General features: G+C 53.9%; 1 protein-coding gene across 8 annotated transcripts in view; it reads right to left on the bottom strand.

The window, feature by feature from the left end:
- TTC7B (tetratricopeptide repeat domain 7B) overlaps window positions 1-21,223 on the bottom strand; it is a 238,036-nt gene extending 216,813 nt beyond the window's left edge. For 3 of the 8 annotated variants that reach the window (XM_049706986.1, XM_049706982.1, XM_049706984.1), the window contains exon 1: window positions 20,900-21,222. In XM_049706986.1, coding sequence (XP_049562943.1) covers window positions 20,900-21,020 — 121 coding nt within the window. In that variant the 5' untranslated portion in view covers window positions 21,021-21,222. Of the gene's footprint in view, window positions 1-20,899 lie in introns of all 8 variants that reach the window. The other 5 variants (XM_049706981.1, XM_049706980.1, XM_004262336.3 and 2 more) reach the window with 3 other exon arrangements.
- Between the last annotated feature and the right edge of the window lie 3,428 nt (window positions 21,224-24,651).

Consider the following 24,651-nt stretch of genomic DNA (forward strand, 5'->3'; position numbering starts at 1 on the left):
CTCCCTGCTGCTGATCTCCTGCCCCTGCATCTGGAAATGGCTGCCCGCGGCAGCATCGCCAGGCCAGTGAGCAGAGAGGACAATAGATCAGGACCTCTGCTACCTGCTGCATCTCTCTAGCTGTGGGACCAGGGGCATACTGAAGCATCAATTCTCCCGTTTATAAAATGGGAGCAATACTGTGACCATAGCAAGACTGCAGAATAGAGCTAATGAGTTCTTAGTAGGGACTATGCGGTGACCTTGGAGTGACCACACCACTCAGCTGGGCCTTAAAGGTTGAGTAGGATCTGCACTGGCAAACAAGAGAGGGAAGGGTAAACTAGGCTGAGGGAACAGCACAGCATTGGAAAGGTGCAAAGGCAAGCTTCCTTTGCATTGAACAAAGCGGCTGGAGAACAGGGTGTGGTGAGTGAGAAGACCAGCTGGGGTCAGAACTCAGAGACTGGGGCTTCCCTGGTGGCGCAGTGGTTGAGAGTCCGCCTGCCGATGCAGGGGATACGGGTTCGTGCCCCGGTCCGGGAAGATCCCACATGCCGCGGAGCGGCTGGGCCCGTGAGCCATGGCCGCTGAGCCTGCGCATCCGGAGTCTGTGCTCCGCAACGGGAAAGGCCACAACAGTGAGAGGCCCGCATATCGCAAAAAAAAAAAAAACAAAAAAAACTCAGAGACTCACCGGTTCACCCTCCCCCACCTCCCTACCCAGCCCCATCACCACGGGGTGACGCCCAAATCCCTTAGCATGGAACACAGGTCCTGGCCAAGTTCTCCACATGTGCCAGCCAGGTTCACTCCTCCAAGCCTTTGCAAGGCTCTGGGATGCTGAGAACACTGTTGGCCATTACTGATCTCTAAGCGCTGTGGATCTCCTCCCCGACATGCCCCATCCCAAGCCACCCCCAGCTGTCCCAGCAACCTTGAGCACCCCAATCCCTTCTAGACTATAAGGAGAGGCTTAAAGGAAGAACCTGAGTGTCATTTTTTTTTTTTTTTTTTTTTTTTTGCAGTACAAGGGCCTCTCACTGTCGTGGCCCCTCCTGTTGCGCAGCACAGGCTCCGGACGCGCAGGCTCAGCGGCCATGGCTCACGCGCCCAGCCGCTCCGCGGCATGTGGGATCTTCCCGGACCGGGGCACGAACCTGTGTCCCCTGCACCGGCAGGCGGACTCTCAACCACTGCACCACCAGGGAAGCCCCTGAGTGTCATTTATTTTTGAGTCCCAGGGCCGGGCACAATATCTGGCAAAGAGTGACAATAAACGGTGAACTAACTCGATGACAGGCAGAGGCATTTGGGCTGCACCTTCCAGGGTAGGCCTGTCCCTGCCTGTGGCAGAATCTGCCAGTCGCCCCCTAATATTCATTCTCCCCTTCTTCCTTTAGCATTAGAATGCCCAGGTTTCATCAGTGCACATAGCTTCCCAGGGCCCCTGGGAGCTAGATGCTGCGTGTGACTCAGTTACAGCTGATGGGATACACGCAGCATCTGGGCCAGGGCCTGAGCGGGGATAAGCCTGTCATCCAGCCCCTCTTCATCCCACCCTACCAGCCGGGATGTGGCTGTGCTGATAGATGCTGGCAGCCTGTCCCGGACCACAAGGTGGAAGCCATCTACTGAGGATGGCGAGCAGCAAGACACAAGGACCCTTGTTCTCTAACACCCAGGAGCTGCCACAAGCCCTGGGCGCTGCTTATGGCCAATTAGTACATGAGAGAGAAACACTAACTTTTACCTTGTTCTGCTCAAGTCGCTGTTATTCTGACCTTTGTTACAGTGGCCAAAATCGTATCCTAACTAGATCTCCCAAACACAAAACAGGCTTTCAGTTGAGAAACACTGTCTGAGAAAACTTACCAATGCCCATCCCCAAGTTCACTGCTTTCTAAACAGAACTCTGCAGAACCCAACTGAGGGCTTTGGTGGAACCCCTAGACTCTTCACCTCTCCTCTTTCATTGCTTTTTACTTCCTAGGCTTGCAAAGATGTTTATGTAAACAAGCGGCTGCAAAGTTGAAGAGGAGTGTACAAACCACTCCCTAGTGCTGTGTGGGATTCACATCCCTTTGTGTTCACCGATCTCCTAACACTGGGGCAACACATCAGGGTCTTTTTGTTGTTGTTTGTTTTGTTGGTTTTTTAAAATTTATTTATTTTATTTATTTTTGGCTGCATTGCATCTTCGTTGCTGTGCCAGGGCTTTCTCTAGTTGTGGCGAGTGGGGGTTACTCTTCGTTGTGGTGCATGGGCTTCTCATTGCGGTGGCTTCTCTTGTTGCAGAGCATGGGCTCTAGGCGTGCGGGCTTCAGTAGTTGTGGCACGCGGGCTCTAAAGCCCAGGCTCAGTAGTTGTGGCACACGGGCTTAGCTGCTCCGTGGCATGTGGGATCTTCCCGGACCAGGCCTCGAACCCATGTCCCCTGCTCTGGCAGGTGGATTCTTAACCACTGCGCCACCAGGGAAGTCCACGCACCAGAGTCTTGATTCAAGACGTGAAGAGAGCCCAGTGCTCGCAGAGCAGCGGGGTGGGCCCTGGCAGAGGTTCAGCCTAGAGGAAGAGGCTCTCCTCAGAATTAGGAGACAGCACCCCTTTTCTCATGGAGATTCTGGTCCTTCAAGACCATTTAACATGGTGCGGGCTCTAACAGAGATGCGTGTAGCTCTGGCTGGGAGGAGGAGAAGCAGGAGGAGACAAAACCTTCAGCAAGAGTGTGACAGGTATATGCTTTCAAGGAGGAAAATGTGGGGAAGGGCATTCCAGGCAGAAGGAACAGCATATGCAAAGGCATGACACAGACCAGCTGCTTGGGGAAACTCCAAGAGCTGAACCATGAAGGGCGTGGAGAGGGAGAGGAGGTAGTCGGGGTAGTTTCCTGTCAGATAGGCAAGGATCAGCTCCTCAGTTCTAAAAGGAGGTGCACATTCTGAGTAAAGAGCTTACAATCTAATTTGAAATTTAGCATGGTGGCTACAAAATCATTTTTGAAATTTTTAAAATTTCCAGGCTCTAATTAATCTCCCAAGCAAATTATGTTTTCTTGGCCTCCCTTCAAAAAAGGTGACTTCCCTGCCACTCACTCTCCCAACAAGGAGGACAGAAATCTTAAAAATATCAAGCAGCTTGGGGCTTCCCGGGTGGCACGGCGGTTAAGAATCCACCTGCCAATGCAGGGGACACGGGTTCGAGCCCTGGTCCAGGAAGATCCCACGTGCTGTGAAGCAACTAAGCCCGTGCGCCACAACTACTGAGCCCAAGTGCCACAACTACTGAAGACCGTGCACCTAGAGCCCGTGCTCCGCAACAAAGGGAAGCCACTGCAATGAGAAGCCCGTGCACCACAACCAAGAGTAGCCCCCGCTCGCCACAACTAGAGAAAGCCCGTGCGCAGCAACTAAGACCCAATGCAGCCAAAAATTAATTAATTATTTTAAAAGATCAAGCAGCTCATGCCAGAGGAATTATGCAGAAGCTGCAAGGCTAGTGATGGATGGGGCTCCACGGGCGCTGGCCAAGGACCGCACAGCTCCCCAAACAGAATCCACTATCGACAAAAGAAACAGACGTCCCCCACCCCGCTGTCATGGCCCAACCGTGTGTCCCGCTACATGCCAGGACCATAAGGCATAAGGAAATAAGGCACCTCGGGGCACACAAGGAAATGAATTCCCACTGTATTAAAGAATTAAATATAAAAGAGGATCCAAATGTTAAAAATATACTTTCACTTCCAGCCAAGACGGACCGAATTTACCCTCCCATCTAAAATAAACACAAAAACAAGACAGAATTTATGAAAAAAAAAAGAAAAGCAGTTTTCCAGACATTGGACATCAGGCAAGAGAGGAAAGTGACCCCAGAGAACTGGGTAGCAAACAAGGTGCACCCTACGATCGCCTTGAGAGCTTCCCAGTCACAACACAGAATCCTGCTCCCGAAAGACTTAAATCTGAGTATCTCTTCCTCCACTTGCCTATTCACACACCCAAGCACAGGGGAGAGCATCAGGACTGCAAAGTGGGGCCGGGGTGTCCTTCCCAGGATGGGGAAGCCCAGTAGTACTATGTGAGAAACAGCTTTGGCCTCAGGCAGCCGTGGGCTTGAATCCCTGCTCCTCTGTTTCCTAGCTGTGTGGCACTGGACAAGTTACTTAACCTCTCTGAGCCTTAGTTTCCTCACCTTTCGCTACTGTGAGGCGCTGGGATACTGTCCTGGAGATGGGATTCAAACCCAGATGGCTCCTGCCCCGTCTCCCCAGCAGGTCAGGCACAAACCATGTGGACGTCAGCTCCAAGAGAAGGAGCCCAGCTTCCTTCCCAACCCTGGCCAAGCCGGGACAGGCAGTTTCCAAGTCCCTCTCCTGCTCCACCTGCTGGGATTCTCAGGTGACCAAAGTGAGGGGGGACTCAGGGGCCCAGGGGCTGGATTCAACTTTCCCACGGGTATTTTTGGGGGTTTGAGGTGGCAGAAACCAGCTTCCCAGTGACAAACAGAGAGGAAGCCTGAAGCCAGAGACCACTCCCCAGGGCCCTCACCAGGAAGAGTGTGGGGAATTAGCCCCCAGGCAGGGGACTCTGGTCCCCGGTTCATGTCCACAGACAGTCCCATGAGCCTCGCGGCCGGCTCGGCTCTGTGCCCAGGTGGCCCCGGCACCCCCCTCCCCCCAGGGAAGGAGGAACTGTGCCCTTTGCCACTTGAAGTGACTGCCCCTTCCTCACAGCCTTCTCCCTTGTGGGATAAACAGCTGACACCCAGAGATGTGATCAGATGGGGAAGAAAAAACTTCGGTTTCTACTCTGTTCAGGGAGTACTTGATATCAGTATAAAAAATCTCAACTACTCAGTTTACATGTCAATAGAGAAGCATTAGGTCTATTCAAACCATTCCTGCTGGGGCTCCAATCCAAGAGGAAACAACAAACCCCTATTGAAGGAGGAACTGGTTTGTCCCCTTTGTTATCCAGCAAAGACAGTCAGGCTCTCCATTTCCCAGTCTCCGTAGGAACTCTGAATTTCATCCCCTCGTCTCTCTGGCTTCTTGTAAATCACAGGTACCTTAATGTTTGCAGCACTTGGGACCCTCCTGCCTCCCAAGGAGTGTTGACAAGAAAACAGAGACCATCAGATAGTGTTGGGAGAAGTATAAATCGATAGGAGTGTCTACAGAGGGCAACTCAGCAACACCTACAAAACAATGTACGTACCTGGACCATCCGACCCAGAAATTCCAGTTTTAGCAAATTCTCCCATAGATACATGCACTCTTGAGCTCAAAGACGTACGTATAGGGATGTTTAGTTTACTACATGCAGCCCTACTGGTCATGGCAAAGGATAGGAACTACGACAGGGGGCCTGTTAAACGAATGACGGTGTACCCCAGGCAATGGGACAGACTGTGTCCATTAAACAAAGGGGACAGATCTAAACACAGCTCCGTGGTAGCCTGGCTGCGCCTCCCTGAATCCACATGCTTCATGGCCTTTCCCATTGACCCTGAGCTTGGCCACATGACTTGCTTCAACTGATATGACAGGAGCAAATCTGATGCACACAGAAGCTCAGAAAAGGGCTTATGCACTTCCACTTCCCTCTTGCTTCTCTGCAACCACCATGAGCACACGCTTGGCTGGCCTGGACCTAGAAGGCTGCAAGGTCACGTGCAACAGAGCTGAGCTGTCTCAGGTGAGACCCAGCCAGGTAAGAGCGCCCCGCCAAGGGCAGCAGCATCCCTGAGCTGACCCACGGCCGGCCACCGAGGCAGGAGCAAGCTCTGAGAAGCCCAGAGTCATGAAAAACAATAAAATGTGGTTGTTTTAGGCACTAAGTGTTCCGATGGTTTGTTACAGAGTAATAGATAACAACTCAAAGACAGATACAAAACAGGGAGTGCAGTATGTCACTACTGTGTGTAAAAGCCAAAAACCAACAATATACTTTCTTATAAAGGTACAGGTACACAGAGTGTTTCTGAAAGGGCACCCAGGAATGGTCGCTTCAGTGGAAGGGCGCAGGAGGACACGGAGATGATGTAAGGAGGCAGCTACTTTCACTATATACTCCTTTGCATTATTAGGTCTTAATAACCACGTACATTCGTTACCTAGAAAGTATTAACTGGCTAATTTAAAAGGAAAAAAGATGGCCCGTGTTACAGTGTACTCTGAATCTAGAGCAGCTGGTCTGGGCACCCACAGAGGGCTTCCCACGACGTACTCCACCATCTCAGAACCATGTGAAGATGTTTTAAGTCTGCAGTTACTACTGAGAAACGAGCACCCGCTCTCCCTGGGCCGCCAGCCTCTCACACACACTCTCCAGGCCCTCAGCATCCTTCCAAGGCCGTGTCTCACCAGAGGGTGCCTGGACATGCCGTGCCTGCCTCCCTTCTCCTGCCAAAGTTCAAGGCATCGTCTGAGATGCATTTCAGGGTCCACCGGGAGAAGCTTCCTCCGCTCCCTCCGTCTGAGCTAACCATGTACCTCCCAGGGCTCTGCACGTGCAGGCACTGGCCAGCCCGCGCCAGGACGTGCGGCAGCGAATGAGACAGGAGAGGCCTCTGCCCCCAGGGAGCTTACGTTTCGGGACAGAGGAGACAGAGACAAACCAGAGAAAGGCCAGACAGTGGTAAGAGATGTGCAGAGAACTAAAGCAGGGTGGCGTGACAGTGAGCAAGTGTATGGCTACTTGAAACTGGGTGGTCAGACCAGAGCAAGAGTCTCCACGGAGAGGCGTTTGACACTTGAATGATGTGCTAGTCAGCCATGCAGATGGCTGAGGGAACAGCATCCTCTGAGCTCATGTAAGGGCCCTAGGTGGGGACACAGCTGGTGTGTTCTAGCAACAGCAAGAAGGCCAGCGTAGCTGGAAAAGAGGGAACAGGTCAAGATGGGGATAGACAGAGAGGCGATCATGAACTTTCTCATAGACTGCAGTGAGGAGTCTGGCATTCACTCTAAGTGCAATCGCAAGTCTTTGGTTGGGGGTTGCGGGTAAATGGGGGTGTGCAATGATCTGATGTAGGTTTTGGAAAGATCCCTCTGTCTGCTGTGTGGAGAATGAACTTGGGGTTGGAGCATGGCAGAGGCAAAGGCAGAGCCAGTTAGGTTGCCGTAGTAGTCGGGCGAGAGGTGACAGACACTTGGACAAGAGGGTAAGTGGTGAGAAATAGCACAGAGAGGGAGAAATCGTTTGACTGAGACATAGTTTGGAGAGAACATAAACCAGACTAACTAATGGAATGGACTGGAGGTATGGCAGACAGAATAGTAGCCACCCCTCGCCCCATCAAGACGTCTATGTCCTAACTTCTGGAACCTGTGGATATGCCACCTTGTCTGGCAGAAGGGACTTCGCAGACGTGATTAAGTTAAGGATGTTGAAATGGGAGGATTCTCCTGGATTATCTGGGTGGGCACACTGGGTCCCTAGAAGAGAGAGGCAGGAGGGTCAGAGTCAGAGAAGAAGGCGTGATGATGGAAGCAGAGTGAGAGAGACTGGAGGACACTGAACCACCGGCTTTAAAGATGGAGGTGGGGCCGCAAGCCAAGGAGTGCAGGCAGCCTGTAGAGGCTGGACAAGGCAAGGACACAGTCTCCTCCCTACAGCCTCCGGAAGGAATGCAGTTCCGCCGACACTTGATTTTAGCCCACTGAGACCCATTTCCCATTTCTGACCTCCAGAACCGAAAGAAAACAAATCTGTATTGATTTACGCCAGTAAATTTGCAGTAATTTGCTATAGCAGCAGCAGGAAACTAATGCACAAGGGTTGAGGAGAGGAGAGGATTAAAGGTAAATTCTAGATTTTAGATTGCACAGTGGAGCGGACAGCGGTACCACTTTGCCATGTACTGAGGTGAGGAAGAAAATACCCAAGAGTTCTGTGTTAACCAAGTTAAATGACACTTGATATCCAAGTAGAGAAATCATGTCAGTGGGCGAGGGTCCACATCAAAGCTGCGGGAGACTAAGTGAGAAGGACCAGGAAAGAGAGACTGAGGTTAGAAGTTTCCAGAAAGAGGAAGTGGTCAAGTGGGTTCAAAGCAGCTGGAATATCCAGGAAGATAAGAGCATAAATATAATCATTACGTTTGGCAACATGGAGGCAACATTGGGGTGGAGGGGGGCGGGAGACCTTAACATGAGAAGTCTCGGGGAAGCCCAGGGGATACAAGCCCAGCCAGGGTGAGCAGAGGAGATGACGATTCTCCAAAGAGCCTTTGCCAAAAGGGAACAGAGAGATGAGGCAGTAATTAGACAGCGATGCAGGGCTGAGGATGGTTCCAATAGGAAGTCTAGGGCATGTGTGCATCCTACAGGGCATGGTCCAGGAGAGCCAGACAGAGAGACAGAGAATTGATCCAGGGAGGCAGAGAGTGGACTGCAGAGGCCAATCTGGGAAGGCGAGGACGGAAGGGATTCAGGGCTGCAGGCCTTTGGAAGGAACTGAGGCCCCCAAGCAGGCCAGGAGGAAAGCGGGTCAACTCGCGGGGAGGAAACGAGCTGGTCTCCTGATTGTTTCTATTTCCTCAACAAAGAATGAGGCAAGGTCATGAGCGAGGGGTGACAGCAAGGCATTCAGAGGACGTACAGGGTCTAAGAAGAGAAAAGAACGCGTGCGACAGACATTTTGGAAAGGGGGAACGCAGACCTACTGGAGGAGGGGCAGTGCCTTGGTGAGGTCACTGTTCACCAGGGGCACGTGGTCAGCAAGGTGAGGGCGTTCCTCAGCCAGACCCACGGGTAGGTAGAGCTGGGCCGAACCAGGGTAGGGACACTGCCACGGTGGAGGATGGGGAAGAAAAGGGCACACACCTTGACTAGAAAATATGGATTACATGCCCTACACCTGTTTCAAATCTAAGTCGGGTCAGGTCACCCCTCCCCTCAAACCCTACAATGGCTCCCCCCTCACCCAAAGTGAAAGCCAAGATCCTTGTAACTTACCACCTTAGCTCTGCCCTCCCTCCTATCGCTCTCACATTCACACTCCACCGCCAATGCTCAGCACACAGCAGGCGTCCCATACACATTTCTGGAACGAGTCAATCAATAAGCATGTCTCCCCTCCACAGACACGGCCCAACCAAGTACCTTAGTCTCTGGAGACACAGCTCCCTCCGCCGGGGTGCCTGGCACACAGTCGGGGCACGACGCTCACCGAGACCAGACCTCCCCGTGTCTACCTAAGGCCCCACTGCTCCCCTTCCACTAGCTTTGTTTAAATTGTGACCCAGCTCGGAGGGCCCGGCTACTGTGGAACTCTTACTGACAGGCAAAGATGGCATGAGGCAAAGGGTAAGGAGCTCAGAAGAAGCTGGCAGAAACGACATTCTGGGATGGCCAGGGTCCAGGCCTCATGCCAATGCCTGCTCATATCCACACACAACGCAGAAGCTGAGGGACAGGACGGGAGAGGAACATGCGGGAACAGAAGACTACGCTTCCTCCGCGCTGCCAGAGTAGACGAGTATGCTGGACACACACACACACACACACACGCACACGCACGCGCACGCACACACTTCCCCTAGAGAAACCTCGTCTAAGAAGAGACGAGGTAACTTGAAAGTCATGAGCTTGGAGTTGGCCTGACCTGTCCCCAGAGCTCCGCAGGGCAGGAAGTGAGTCTAGCGGGCAGGGGGGCTGTTATCAGGCCAGCCCAGAAGGCTTGGAAATGGCTCTCTCAGGAAGCCAGCCCCACACAGGCTTGTTAAACGTACACCCACACGGACTCAGCAAGTTCCTCCTGAAGACCCAAAGCCCCAATCCAGTCCTTGCCTCCAAGGGGTAGGGTCTGTAGGGAGGCGGGTACCACCAAGCCCTGTGCGGTGGTGTGCAAAGACCAGCAGGGACACTCAGGAGGGTGTGAGAAGCAAGTGAGGTTTGAGGGGCCTGAGGAATTTCTCCAAGTGAGACTCCAGGCAGAAGGGTGACTGGACACCACCGGCGTGTGTGCTGGGGCAGGGCGGGGAGGCTGCCACAGGGTGTGCGGCGGCTACAACGGGCCAGGGAGACCCACTTTCCCAGGCCTCCAGGCCCAAGACTCAGTGGGGAGCTGACTGCCTTGGCCTGGTGCCTGGTGGACCAGGGAAGGGAGGGTGGCATTGACTGTAGGTCCCTGGGCTGGGCACCACCCACCCCTCAGGGGTATCATCTCACCAAGTGGACACCCCTCCAAGGCTGGCTAACTTGAGAGAACGCTGCTTCAGAACCTACAAGAGCCAGAGGGGGCAGTTCCTCAATGGATCCCGGCCCTGCAGCAACGGGGCTGAGCCAGCCTGAACGTGAGGAGGAAAGAGGGATAAGGGGGCAGCGAGGGGACCGGAAACCCTCCCTGGGATGGGCCTCCCAGCAAGTGTCCACCCTGCAGTTGCCCAAGAAACAGGGAGAGAAGGCCACAGGCAGCCAGCCCGAACAGCGATCCATCAGCCCCAGGCGGGCCCAGGCCAGTCGCGCTAGGACGACACCAAGAGACTCAGATGTGCAACCACGTGCGGGTGGACACTCCCTCCCCAGGGGCCGCCACAGCCCAGTCCCTCCACCACCCCCAGCCCCGAGCCCAGTCTGCCAAGTCTCCATGTACTGGACTCAGCGATCTTCGTGTTCCGGGCCCTCAGGACAGGGTTGGCACCCAGGAGGTGTTCAGTAGGTGTCTGATGAGTAAATGAATCCAAGTTAACTCCTCCAGAGCACAGGCCAAGGTGTTCGTTGAAGAATTAGTTGAGTACCTACTGTGTGCCAGCCATGTGATGGGTGCTTGGGATAGAGCAATGAACAAGAGAACAAAAGGCCGTGCCCTCCTGGGGTGGCCAGCCCCGTGGTCTCATTCATCTTCGTGTCCCCATTACCCATGGCAGCACCCCTACGTCCTACCCCAGGCTTACTGGGTGCTGAATGGGTGGCTGGAAGAGAAGGCCTGAGGCATCTGTCAGACCTGGGCTGAAGCGCTTACTAGTTCTGTGACCCAGCAAACACGGGTTGTTGTCAGCTTCTCAGCACAACAAGAACCCCACCGCCACTAAGCATCTTTGCTATCATTGCTATTAGTGTTGTCCTGCCCACTTCGTCCACACTCTGTAAAGGACTGAGTATCTGGAACTTTCTACCCTCCTTCCACACACAATACTCCTGATGCAGTGAGGCTGCTTGAGATAATGCTTGTGCTAGAAACTGCATTATCTTATTTGTTCCTCAAAGTAACCTTTGAGATAAAGATTGAGGCTCAGAGAAGCTAAGTAATTCACCTAAGGCCGGACGAGCAGTAAGTGTCGGACCCAGGGTTTGAACCCGGATCTAACAGGGCAAAATCCACCGCTTTCTCCTGTACTAGGTTCCTTTCCTCTTTGCTAAAATAACTCCATCCGCCTAAGAGGGTGAACTACTGTCCCACTGCCTAGGACTGAGGGGGCTCTGGGACACAGGACTCTCGGTGCTAAGACCAGGAGAGGCCGCCTAAAGCCACGCTCTGCCAGGCCTCACCCACCACCCTCAGCCCCAGTAACCCAGCTGCACCCTGTAGCCTTCAGTGATGCTGTCACTGTTCTCCTCAGGCCGCAGGTGACACTGTCCCACCACTTGGACAATCATGTCTCAGTGTGGTCCGGGAACTCCCTGCGCCACAATCCCCCGGGTGCCGGTTAACAACCCTGTTCCCTGAACCCGACGCCACCAAGACTTCCCGAAGCAGAAGCTCGGACCCAGCCTGTGACTCCGAGTTACTAAGCAGCCCCAGGTGAGTCAGCTGCCCAGAGGCTGAGGGACTGCCCTGAGTGGGAAGCTTCCTGTGGCTGGTGACCGGCTCGCTCTACGTCTTCTGGTGCAGCGTCCCCCGCCCCGCTCCACAGGAGGTGCTCCTTAAATGCTAAGAATGGTGGCTGAGGGCAGGGGCTTTCAGACATGCCTGGTGACACAAATCACCAGAGGCTGAATTTTGAAATACAGATTTCCAGTCCGCATCTTGGACCGAGAATCGCCACCCTAGAGGAGAGGTCTGGCAATCCATATTGTCTGAGCTCCCTTAATTCAGTGCAGCTCAGAGCGTGTCCATGGACCTGCATAACTGGCAAGACCTGGGAGCTTATAAAGAGTGCAGAAGCCTAGGCCCCAACCCAAACGGGCTGCATCAGAATCACCACGTGTGGAGCCCTACAAACTGGGTTCTAATAAGCCAGCTCGGTGATTCTCTGATCTGAAAAGTTCAAAAAAACATTAGTGTAGAATAATGGAACTAGAGTCGTAATTGGGCTAGAGTCCTGTTCTATGAACATCTCCAAGCCTCGGTCTACTCGTGCCCTGAATGGGAATCACAGCCCCGACCCCACTCCCCACGTGGCTGTTGGGATGATTAACCGGGATCCACGTGAAAGTTCATGCGCAGAATCCACAGCTGAAGCTCAAGGAACGCTTGTTCATCCTCCCTCCGTACTGGCACTGTTTTAACACCCATGAAGTCGGGAAAACTAAGGTTTCAGTGCTTCAAGTGATGTGCACAAGGTCACTCAGAGGGAAAATACCTGGGGATTCTGACTCTGGGTCTGGCAGGCCCATGAAAGGACCAAGAAACATCTGTCCTGCCTGGTGCTGGTACCTCCACCACGCGCTGTGCTCGATGAACAGGGACAGACAAGCCTGGAGGGTAGCAGGGGCTGAGGCCACACCACCAGGTTTCCTGTGGCTGCGGCTGCCCTTTCTAGTTTACGTGGCTCTCATCTCACCCGCGCGCCAAACTCTGCCCAGTCTCATCTTGGTGGCTGACGGGGATGGTTTTGAGACGTCTCAGAAGACCTCTTCCTATTTGTAGCAACATGGATGGACCTGGAGGGCATCACGCTAAGTGAAATAAGTCAGACAGAGAAAGACAAACACTGCGTGATCTCACTTATATGTGGCATCCAAACAACACAACAGGGGCTTCCCTGGTGGCGCAGTGGTTAACAATCCACCTGCCAGTGCAGAGGACACGGGTTCGAGCCCTGGTCCGGGGAGATCCCACATGCCACGGAGCAACTAAGCCCATGTGCCACAACTACTGAGCCTGTGCTCTAGAGCCCGTGAGCTGCAACTACTGAGCCCATGAGCCACAAGTACTGAAGCCCACACTCCACAACAAGAGAAGCCACCGCAATGAGAATCCCGCGCACCGCAACACAGAGTAGCCCCCACTCACTGCAACTAGAGAAAGCCCGCGCACAGCAATGAAGGCCCAACACAGCCGAAAGTAAATTAAAAAATTTATTAAAAAATAAATAAATTTTTTTGTTTTTAAAAAAGAAGCAGACTCACAGATATAGAGAACAAACTAGTGATTACCAGGTTGGGGGAGGGGGCAATACAGGAGTGGGGGAGTGGGAGGTACAAAGTATTGGGTGTAAGATAGGCTCAAGGATGTATTGTACAACACGAGGAATATAGCCAATATTTGTAATGACTGTAGATGGAAAGTAAATTTTCCAAATTGTATAAAAATTCAAAATTAAAAAGACCTCTTCCCTCTTCCTGGCTCCTCAGATGGGAAGCAAGGGCTTTCGCATAAGTCAAAGGTCTGGAACCCTCCACCACCTGCCAAGCACAAGGTCACCCAGAGGGGCAGGAATCCACCCACTTGAGGGCAACGTGAATCACGAGCAAAGGCCCTCTGGGTGCAGCCTGGTGCAAAGCCGGCCGGCGGCAGGTGCTCTGGGTAAGCGAAGAGGTGCACCAGTTGGAACGCCTTCAGCAGCAAGTAATGACTGAACACCCGGCTCAACAAGGCTTCAACAAGAAGGCGTTTATCATCTCAGGTAACAGGAAGTCCAGGGAAGGCCCGCTGCACGCACGGAGCGTCAGCAGCTCGGCAGCATGACCAGGATCTCCCTGTGTCGCCGTGTCCCCACCCTCCATAACCCACGGAGCCCCCCTCACTCCTGAGCCAAGTGCCTCCTGGCACAAAATGGCTGCAGCTCCACGTCTCAAAAGCATGAACCATTTCCAGGGCAAGAAGAGGAACGTTCTTCCTCCCTCTTAAGCATGTACGTCACTATTAAGCATGAAGAAATCCTTCCCAGAAGCCCCCTCCCACAACATATGTCTCTGATGCCTCATGGGCTGGAGCTGAGTCACATGCTCATGCCTCAACCAATGACAGGCAAGGGGGTAGACCCTTGGGGCCAAGGCCCACCTATCATAAAACACATGGCACTCAGAGGGGCCGACCGCTGAACAAAATCAGGGCTCAATTGGGAAGAAGCAAAATGAGTGGAGGCGGAGAATGCTGGATGGACACCACCAACTCCACAGGTAAACACCAGTCCCCACAGCGTAACACTCCCAGGGACGGGATCATCACCTGTACCTTGGCCCTCACATCCATTTTGGAAGGCCCTCAGCCTTGCTTCCTGAAAGACCGGTTCCAACCGGTCAGGAGCCTCCCCTGGTGAAAAGTCTGCGGGCCACTTCGACACAGCACACCCAGGGTGGGCTAGGAGGCTGGTGGCCCACTAAAGCAGGAGCACACCCTCTGCCCTTCAGAAGGGCCACCACAGTGGGAAGACCAGGCACATGCCCAGCAGACTGTGTGGGGAGGGGAAGCGGCCCTGAGCGGGGAGGTGGGAGACGCTAGCACCCACCACGAGACAACCCATGCTATCTCTGCTAAGGGCTTACTCTGTGCAGGCCCCGGGCTAAAAGCACTTTCAGGTGCTCTTTGGCTTGTTTGTTTTGTTCTGTTGTTATGTGGTCCTTCCAGCCACCTTACCAGTTTAGCACTGTCATTACAGGTTCACGATCCCTTGTCCATAATTTCCAAAATCCAGACCTCTCTACAAACCAAAAGCTGGGTTTTGTTGTTAACTTACTGGGCAGTTAAACTGAACCAATGTAAGGTTATTTGGAGTCTATTTATCCCTTTTGCAATGACTGTTGATATGTTTTGATGCAGAAATACTGCTTGTTTTCTCATGAAGCACTGCCACTAACCCCAGGGGGAGTGTCACGTAATGTCCAGTATATACACTGCACTCTGAAAAATTCTGCATCCTGAAACACATCTGGCCCCAAGGGTTTCAGAAAAGGAATTTTGGACGTGTGTCCCCACTTTACACATGGGGTTTCACAAGGCAGAGCAACACTCTGACCCCGGGTCCAGACCTCTGACCCACTCTGCTCACCTCTGCCATCGCCGGCTGGTGGCTTTAAGGAAGACATCGCTCTCTCTGGGCCTGTTTTCTCATCTATAAGATGGGGAGGTTGGACTAGATCAGTGGGTTTCAAATGTGTTTTTTTAAGCACATTAGCCCTTCCTTCAAAGGAAACTTTAAGGGAAAATGTACCTGCTCCAGTGAGTGAGGCCTGCCCACCTGGTCACCAGGGTGCTTTCTCGACAGGACAGTGTGAAAACTGTTATCCAGTGTGATCGCTCAGGGCCCATCTGGTTCTAACTCTCTGTGGTTGTCTTCTCAGAGGCCAACAGCCTTTTCTGTGAGGGAAGGACAGCTAGGAGGAACCTGAACCAGACCTTGACAGATGGCTAGGCTTCTGACCTGCAGAGAGGGCTCTGGAGCCCAACAGCTTGCGCACAGGTGAGAGATGAAAAGCAAGGGGAGCGAGAAGGTCCAGGAGCCAAACCAGCCAACGGAGGGGCCCCGCGCACCAAGGGGATGGAGGTCAGGCTGGAAAGGCTGGCTGGCCAAGCGGATGGATGTCGGGTATCCTCCTTCCTCTCCACTCGGAGCCTGAAATTCCTGTGCCCTGGAGGCTGGCGGGGGGGGGGGCCGGGGGGGCGTGCAGGAGGAGCTGAGCAGCCCCAGTCCCACTGTGTGGAGCCACAACATCACAGTGTTTTTGCCCTGACCACAGCGACCACGTGAGCCCCAATGCCCAGCTCAGAGCCACCCATGTGCGTTGTGGAATAAGTGAATCTTCTGGATCCAAAAATCAGGACGTGTGGTCTGCCACAAAGGCATGTCCTTCAGAGGACAGCAGGACAGAGCATTTGAAAGCAGGACGCTGGCCTGGGAAAGCCAGGAGGGAGCATCTCCTAAGTTTCCTTCCCCTGTGTCTGGGGGCTTCCCGAGAGTCTGCCGTACCCCAGGAGTGTCCAAAGAAGCCATTCCTACACGTCAGGGCCACCTTCTCACCCCGCTGCAGGCTCTCAGATACACCTCAGCCTTGTTTCCTAAGAAGCCCCTCGGGCGGGCAGAGGGGCCCCCCATCCACCATTACCTCTCTGCCTCTCTGGGAAATCTCCAGGGGCCTGAGCGAGCCCGGCCCTCCTCCGAAAGGGGAAGCCACAATGCCACCCGTGCCCTCCTTCAAACCACAGGAATATCAGCTATTGGCAAAGGCGAGAACCTCACTCTCACTCAAAGGTCTAAGTACATTTTATAACCAAACTTTGCCCCCTAAATATTCTTTGTTTCAGGCACCACTTCCCTACCTACCCTTCACCAAGAGGTAAGTAAAGTAACCCCAAATCACACCTAACCAGAGGGGCGATGGTCCCTTCAGGAGACACTATGATCAGGGCCTAATTGCTCTAAGTGAGCTCAGCGACTGAGCCCGTCTGAGAAGCTGAGCAGCCTGGGGAAGTGGGGAGAGGCCGACATTGCCTCAGAGCGAGCGGCTGTCTTTCGGGGCGGGTGCAGGCTCCAAAAGGCCTGTTCTGTTACTGAAATATGCGGAGGTCTTGACCAGGCCCAGCTCACGTGTGTCATCCCGAGGTCTCCCACACTTCTTCCCAACCAGGTGATAGCCAGGACCTGGCCTGCTTTGCCCAGGGTCGTGCTGAGTCAGCAGGAGGGAGTGAACACCAGTATTTTGCGTATACCAAGTTTAACATATATCAACTCATTTCATCCTCACAGCCATCCTGATGGGTTAGGTATTATTAACCCTATATTACTGATGAGGAAACGCAGGCTCAGAGATGTTAAGTAACTGGCTCAAGGTCACCCAGCCAGCCAGAGTCCGAATTGAAGCCCAGGGGCACTTTCTCACACAGCAGTGAACCTAACCACCAGGAGGCTAGAGGGTGACCTTCTGGGGAGAGAAGCCAGCTGGGACTGCCCTCCCACGGCCAGGGCTGACCTGTGAGCCGACAAGAAGCCGATGTGCAGTTCTCCATGTTCACCCCTGACCCCTCGGGCGGCCACACCATCTCCAGGCCAGGGCCCCTCCCACTTCCCTGTGCCCACCAATCCCCTGCAGGTCTGGGGTGGGGCCCGAGAGTGTGCGCTCCTCACGTGCTCCCAGACGATGCCCATGCTGCTGGACCCCTGACCACACTTGAGGTAGCAAGAGCCTGGGCTTGAGTGGACTCGCCCATCCCCCTTAGCTTGTATGTATTCCCATCCCCGCTCTCTTGCTGGAACTCATCAGGGCCTGGCATTTAGCTGCCACACATTTCAGTTCCTTGAGATGGAGTGATTAAAAACAGTGACTGCAGTGGGGTGTGAGGCAGAAAAGGAACTTCTGGGCTCTGTTTCCAGCTTGGCATTGGCCCTTTTCTTCCTTATACACCTCTTGGCAAAACTAGCTAAACCAATTTATCTCAAAGGAGTCAGGCTGGAGCAGCAGGCTCTGAAAGTGTCCGCTATTTACCGGCCTCCATGGGGAGGGGCTGCCATGCCCGAGCACAGACGCTGACGTGCTGAGCGGAGAGGCTCGCTGCAGGCGGGAGCGCAAGAACCAGTGACTCCTCTGCTCAGAACCTTCCCGGGGCTCCCACATCACTCAGAGAAAACCCAAAGCCTTAACCATGACCCATGAGGCCCCATGCCATCTGGCCCTGCCGCCCCTCTGCCCTCACCAGGCTTCTGCCCTGGAAGTCCCCTCCCTGGAACACACTCCACCAACTTAGCTCTTATCTCAGATGCTGCCTTCCCATCAGAGGCCTTCCCCGGCCACCCATTTAAACAAGCCCCACCCCCACCCCACCCCAAAGCACTTTTCCTTCTTCCCCTCTTTATTCTTCTCATACCACTTACCACCATCTGACATCCTGTACATTTTACTTCATGATTTTATCTGTCTCCCTGCCCCTTCCCTACTAGAATGTGGGTGTCATAAGGGCAGGGATGTTTGTCTGATGTGGTCACTGGTAGATCCCCAGTGCCTAAAACAGTGACTAGCACATTGGCAAGTACTCAGTTTTCGTGGAATGAATGAATAAGTGAATGAATGAAGGGCCTGCCTACTAAGGCGTCAGGCTCTGTGGCTAGCCCTGGGAGTCTTTAGACTCCTTTGAATCTCATAACAACCCCTACACGGTAAGTCTTTTAATCCTCATTCTGAGATGAAACTACTGAGGCCCCGAGTGGTTAAGTAATTTGACCAAGGTCACAGCGTTAGGAAGTGGCAGGTCCAGGACTCAGGCACTGGTCTGGCTGGTTCCAAAGACTGTGCCCTTTTCTGCCTGTGGTTGCCTTCAAAGTAACTGTCTTAGTATGATAAACATGACATTAACTCGCTGTCCTTATTCTAAACAGCAAATGTTTTAGCTTAGGGATTTTGCCAAATCTGCCCAAAACTTGAGGTCTAGGGCACCCAGGTGGGTCTAGTGCCCCCAAAGCCAGGAGGACGCCCCACTGCCAGTCAGGGGAGCCCCCATCAGCCAAAGAAAGGGAAAGACCCTCCTACAAGCACTTCTCTGAACCCCAAAGGAAAGCCACAATAATTCTGTTTTGTTTCATCCTTTTTCTTTTTTTTTTTAATCTTCCTGAGCAATCTCTTTGACCTTTTCTAGTCTGTGTGACCTTTGGCCATCAACGGCTGCTGTTTACCATGTGGGTTCTGGGGCAAAAGTCTCTCTCTCATGAGTTTCCCCAAACCAAACTTGCACATAGACCCATGGACCACTGTGCCCCGTACAACCTGCTCCCCCCGCAAGCCCCATTAATGACTGTGGCTTAGATTCTAGGGACCAAGCCTTGGAAAGGGAGCCAAGCCTAGAGGGGCCGTGAAGGTAAGATCGGCTCATGCCACTGGAAGCCCATCTACCCTCTCATTCCAGAGACCACCATAGTTTGAGTTACCCCACCTCTCCTACCCATCATTCTCAGTCACATGATCTTGTCTGTTTTCTTCTAATCACTTCTCACTATCTGAAGCTACCTTGTTTACTATGTCCATATTTGCTTACCATCTGTCTCCTCAGAGGAGGTAAGCGCATAACGGTAGAAGCTTGGTCAGTGCTATTCACCACTGTTGATGCCCGACACGTGTGGGCATGCAAATACTGGTTGAATGAGTAAATAAAGCAGGAAACAAGTGGGTTCTGAAGGGAAAAACCAGGGGGCTCACAAATGAACTTATTTAATCCTAAGATCAACGAAGGTATCATATGCCCTGAAGGTATAATATGCCCTGAAGGTATTATATGCCCACACAGCTGGGAAGTGACAAAGTAGACCCAGGATTGTCGAGCTCTGAAGAAACAAGAAAACTTCGCAGGTACGGGGAAGAGAAGCAAGAGGCCAAGCTCGTGACCCTTACAGGGACAGCAAGGTCAGGCTGCCACTGGGGCCCAGGGGACTGAACACCTTTTCCTCAAATGCTCGCGTAACTGAGAAGAGTCAACATGTTCCACATGCTGAGCCCAGGTAGGTCTGTGCTTCCTCCATGCCCCTGGTATGATCGTGGCACCTGCATCTGCCCAGGAAATACCGGCCCAAAGCAAGGTACCACAGTTGAGAGTGCACAAAACCAAGTTCTTATTTTGAGGCTCTGATACTATAAAAGGCACAAATATAAACCATTCCTTAAGAGGACACACGACATCCCTCTCCATTTCTGGGTAGTTTGAGGCGAGAAGGTTGAAAACAGTGTGGCGGTCCTTTCTCAGAACAGTGTCATTTATTCATTCTTTCATTCATTCATTTGTTCAGCCAACATGTGCTCACCCAGCCTCAGGAAGCCTGAGATGAAATGTGACAAAACCTCTGCCCTCTCGCCAGTGCATTGGTGCCTGCGGTTTTGGCGGGCACTAACAGACAAGCAAATATTAAGGATACTTGCTTCCAAAACAAATAAGGACACGTGGAGCTATGCTCTGAAATGGCATTTTGGATGCAATTTTGATTCCACTGAGTATGAGAACCAGTTGAGTCAACCGGGTCATAGACTAACTCCAGGCACCAGGTTCCTACTCCTTGGATCTCTCCGACCCCCTCTTCCTCTAGGCCCCAAGCCCCTCACACACCCAACTCCATTTCCCAACATTCTTCAACCACATTGCCACCTCTCTCCACAATATTCTCCCTCCTGACTCCCCTGACTCTATTTCCCCCATATTCCCAAACCTGACCTCCCTAGAGCCACAGCTTCGACATCCTACCCTCTGGATCCCGGGACACATCTCAACCTGATTTCCACCACCACCCCACACCCACCCCAAGCCTGGGCTTCCACCTGGAGCCCCTTGAACGCCATCTGTTTACAGAGCATATTTCCCAGGGGTCTCTGCTCACCACCCCCATTCGCAGGACCCCCGTAAATACATCATGACTCCGAGTACACCATACACACACCCTGGATCCCCATACATCCACACCCGAGTCTTGAGGACGCACCCTCCCCCCATCACCTCCAACTTCTCAGAGCCCCTAGGCCGGCCCCTGACCCCCTGGGACCCCAGTACAGCAGCCAACTCCGAGACACCCACCCCCTGACTCCGCAGAAGCCCGCCCTGCACGCCGGAACTCTGGGACGCCCGGCACAAGCCCTCGGCCGCCGGAGGCCCCCACCGCGCCGCTCCGCGGACCCCGGGTTCCCGAGGCCCTGGCCCCGCCGCGCACATCTCCGGGCGCAGCGCCCTCGTGACCCGGCCGCGCCCCTGCCCGCGCCCCGCCGCGCCTCGGGGGCCCGGCCCGGTGATCGGCGGAGGCCGCGGCGCCTCCAGCAGCCCAGGCCGGAGCGCCCGGCGCGTACCGTTGGCGATGAGCTTGGCCGACAGCTGCTTGACGAGCTCGGGGATCCGCTCCCACTGGCACTCGGAGCGGCAGCGCTCGATCTCCGTCTCCAGCCGCGAGCCCGCCTTCTTGGTCGCCATCGCGGCCTGGCCGGGCCCGGCCAGCCCCCCCCGCAGGCCCCGCAGGCCCCGCCGCCCGGGCGCCCCCGTCTCCGCCTCCCGCTGCCGCCGCGGGCTCGGGCTCCGGCTCCCGGCTCCGCGGCGTAACGGGAGCGCCGGCTGGGGAAGGGGCGGGGAGGCGGGCGGCGGCGGCTGGCGCGGCGGGGCCCCGGGCGCCGCGAGGAGCGGCCCCTACCGGCCAGGGCCGGAGCCGCAGCGCGGGCCCGGGTCGGGGCCGGGGCCGGGGCCGGGGCCGGGGCCGCGGGGGCCGGGGGCCGGGGGGAGGGGGAGGCGCGAGGAGGGGCGAGGTGCGGCGGAGGCCGGGTTGGGGAAGGAGGCCCGGGAACGGGACCTGGAGGGGGGCTGGGGCTGGGGTCCAGATTCGAGGGGGAAGGCGTGGAAGAGAGAGGTGAGGAAAAGCAGGGGCTGTGGTGGTAGGGGTCTGGCAGAATGGGGGCGTGGAGGAGGGAGACCCGGGAGGAAGGGAGGGAGGGAGGCAGAGACTGGGAGCCCCACAGACCCTCAGGAATAGGGCCTAGAAAGGGCAGTGACCCTGGGGACGGTCACGGGCCAGGCCGGACTAGTGGGCCTGGGGTATGAGGTGGGTGTGACGGGGAGGCCTGCCTGAGCTTGCCCTGCCATCTCAGGTTTCTGGGAGATCCCTCTGGGCCTGGCTTGGCTTGTGCCCCTTAGCAGGCCCCCTCTGCCCCAGGCAGCCTTCGCCCCACCCAGTTCGAGGTGGGTGGAGACTCATCCCTCACAGGCAGGCTCAGCACCTGCCCAGGGCTCCATCAATGTCTGTTGAGGCGAGTTGGATTGAACCAGGCAAGGACTGCCAGCTCAGATGTCGGCTACCTTGCCCTCTGAGGAGGATGCAGAGTCCGCAGGGGGGTTTCCTTGTCTTGGCCTTGCACACAGAGCTGAGGGCAGGCGTCCCAACTGTGCCTTCTTTCAGTTATCCGATAACTATGTAGTCATCACTTACTATGGCTCGGTCCTGTTGCAGGTGCTGGGAATACAGCAGGAAAGTAACAAAATACCTGCCTTGGTTACATTCCAGGCAGGGGAATAAATAAGCAAAATAAAGTAGTAAATCAGAAGGTAAAAATGGTTAGCTGAAGAAACAGAGCAGGGTCCAATGAGGAGAGTAAAGAATTGACAGGGTGGTAAGAGACGGCCTCCTTGAAGTGACATTGGACAAAGACTTGAAGAAGGTGAGAGAGAACATCTCTGGGCAGAGGGTACTGCAACCAAGTACAAAGGCCCTGGAGCATATTTAATAAGCTGGGGGAACAGGAAAGAGACCCAAGTGGCTGGGGTAGAGGAAGGGAGGGGGTCGAAGCAGGAGAGTTCAGAGGTGGGAGTCAGAGCTGAGTTCATGTTGGGCCTGCGGACCATTATGGAGACTTTGGCTTTTCCTCTGGTGAAATGGGGCATCCATGCAGGACTTTTAATGAACGTCATGACGTGACCTACATTTTAGGAATACCCCTGTGGCTGCAGGGCTGAGAATACTGCCAGTAGTTCAGGAGGGAGATGGTGGTGGATGGACCAGGGTGATAGCTGTGGCAGTGGTGAGAGGGTTGGATTCTGGATACCGCATTTGAGGATGGAGCTGACAGTCTGGAATGTCAGGTATGAGGAAGCACCAAGTCATAGTCAACATCATCCCTTCTAGGGGTGCCTTACTCTAGCTTTCCAGGAGTTCTTACCTGCAGTTTCGTCTCTCATCCCCTCAGCAGCCCCGGGGCTGTTCTTGGGAAGAAAAGACATGGACCCCAGTCAACCAAGGGTGAAGCTGAAACTCAGATATCCAGAGATGTGAGGAAGGAAGATCCGGAGATGCCTTCTGATGTGACCGGCATAACCTCAGGCACCTGCAAGGACCTATGAGGTGATGAAGGTTGGCCTGATGAGCCTCAGATGCTATGGACAGCTCGAGGGGAAATACAATGTCAAAGTTTCAACAGAGGTCCCTTTGGGGGCTTGGATTCTTTAGTTTCACCAAGAAGAAATAGGAAGAGAAGTAGAAGGAATCTCCACAGGAGGTATTTCCACCACCATCCTCCACCCTGAACGCTCATATTCTCCTCTTAGCATGGAGGTCTGTTTCTCCAGATGCTTGCACAGGAAGTTCTCTCCCCTCTGGTCCAGGAGGGAAATTCCTGTGCATTCTTTGAGACCCAAGCCAAGGGTCACCAAGAAGCCGTGCTCAACATCTGACAGATCCTGTGTGATCCTGCAATAGTTGCTCTTTCCCTCTGTGATAGGGCTTCTTATAACAAACTCTGTCATATAATGACTGATGTTTATACTGCCTCAGTTGCCACACTGTAAGGTATATTATTGGTGTCCATCTCTGTGCTCCCCCGCCAGCTGATAAGTTCCAGAGACAAGGCCTGTGTCTTCATGAGGGCAGAGCAGACCTTGACCCTTGACTCAGCATGTGCTGCCTGGGCAGTGGCATTAATAGTTCCTGCCTTCCCCGCCGACAGTTCCTCAGCTATAATACCTACCCTGTAGAATTGATTGTGAATTAAATGAGGAAATACAGGTAAGGCACTTAGAAGGGTGTTGATAGACCATAAGAGTGCAATAAATGTGCCCTGACATCCCGTGTCTCTGTACCCCTTGCACCTGGTGTAGGGTCTGGCACGGTGTAGGAGCTTGAATGAAAGAGTGAATGAATGAATGAATGAATGAATGGACGAGGCTGGAGATCTCCAAGGTCGAGAATCAGCCTGCAAATGTATTCCTTCAGGATTTAACACAACAATAATAAGTGACTACATTTGAGGCTTCCACCTTCATAGCAGGCCGTCCTGGAAGTGACTGACACCCACCAGCATACCCTTCTGACCATCTGCCTGAGCGCTGAGCTTGCTGGGATATGGGGGTTGGGAGCAGAAGCTGATAAACATTGTCAGCCTGACAGTTGGGCTCCTTGGTCTCTGGGCTCATTCCCACATCTGCGATGTTTTCTGATCTTCATCCGTTGCCCGGGCTGCTCTGGCAGCTGCCACAGCAACCCTGGAGATATACAGGTGATCACAGGGGGAGAACGTCCCCAAATGGTTTTCCAGGTGAGTTTACCTGCAGGCGGCACTCAGGGAACCTCAGTAGTAGGAAGTCGTTGGTGCTAATAATAGTAATTAAGCCGACATCTTTTTTCCAGGCATTGCTGTTACAGGTTTGACAAGGATGTGAAAAATCACAGCCTGTAGGCCGAATCCAGCCTTGAGGCCTGGCAATGGCTGGCAGGAAAGGAGCTAAGTGGAAGATGGCTCAGGAAGTCTGACTCCAGGATAATTCCTGCAGTAGAGCTGTCTTGCCAGGAGCCATGGAGACGGGCTAAATGTTCAGAGCAAAGGTCAATGCAAATGGGATGCCTCGGTGGTCTGGAAACGTCCCCGTCCTCTTCCCCCAAAAGCCTGGGCCCCCTGGACAACTAGAATAAGGCAAACAAACTATACTTCAATTAAAACTAAAAACAAAAAACACACCCACAACTACAAGAGGTGGGCAAGAGGTAAGGCAGGTAGGGCAAGAGGTAAGCAGAGGGGAGAGGGCTTGAGAAAGAAGACAGGCTGGGGAGGGGCGGGGGAGCCCCAGG

The sequence above is a fragment of the Orcinus orca genome, chromosome 2, assembly GCF_937001465.1.
Source record: "Orcinus orca chromosome 2, mOrcOrc1.1, whole genome shotgun sequence".
NCBI lineage: Eukaryota > Metazoa > Chordata > Mammalia > Artiodactyla > Delphinidae > Orcinus > Orcinus orca.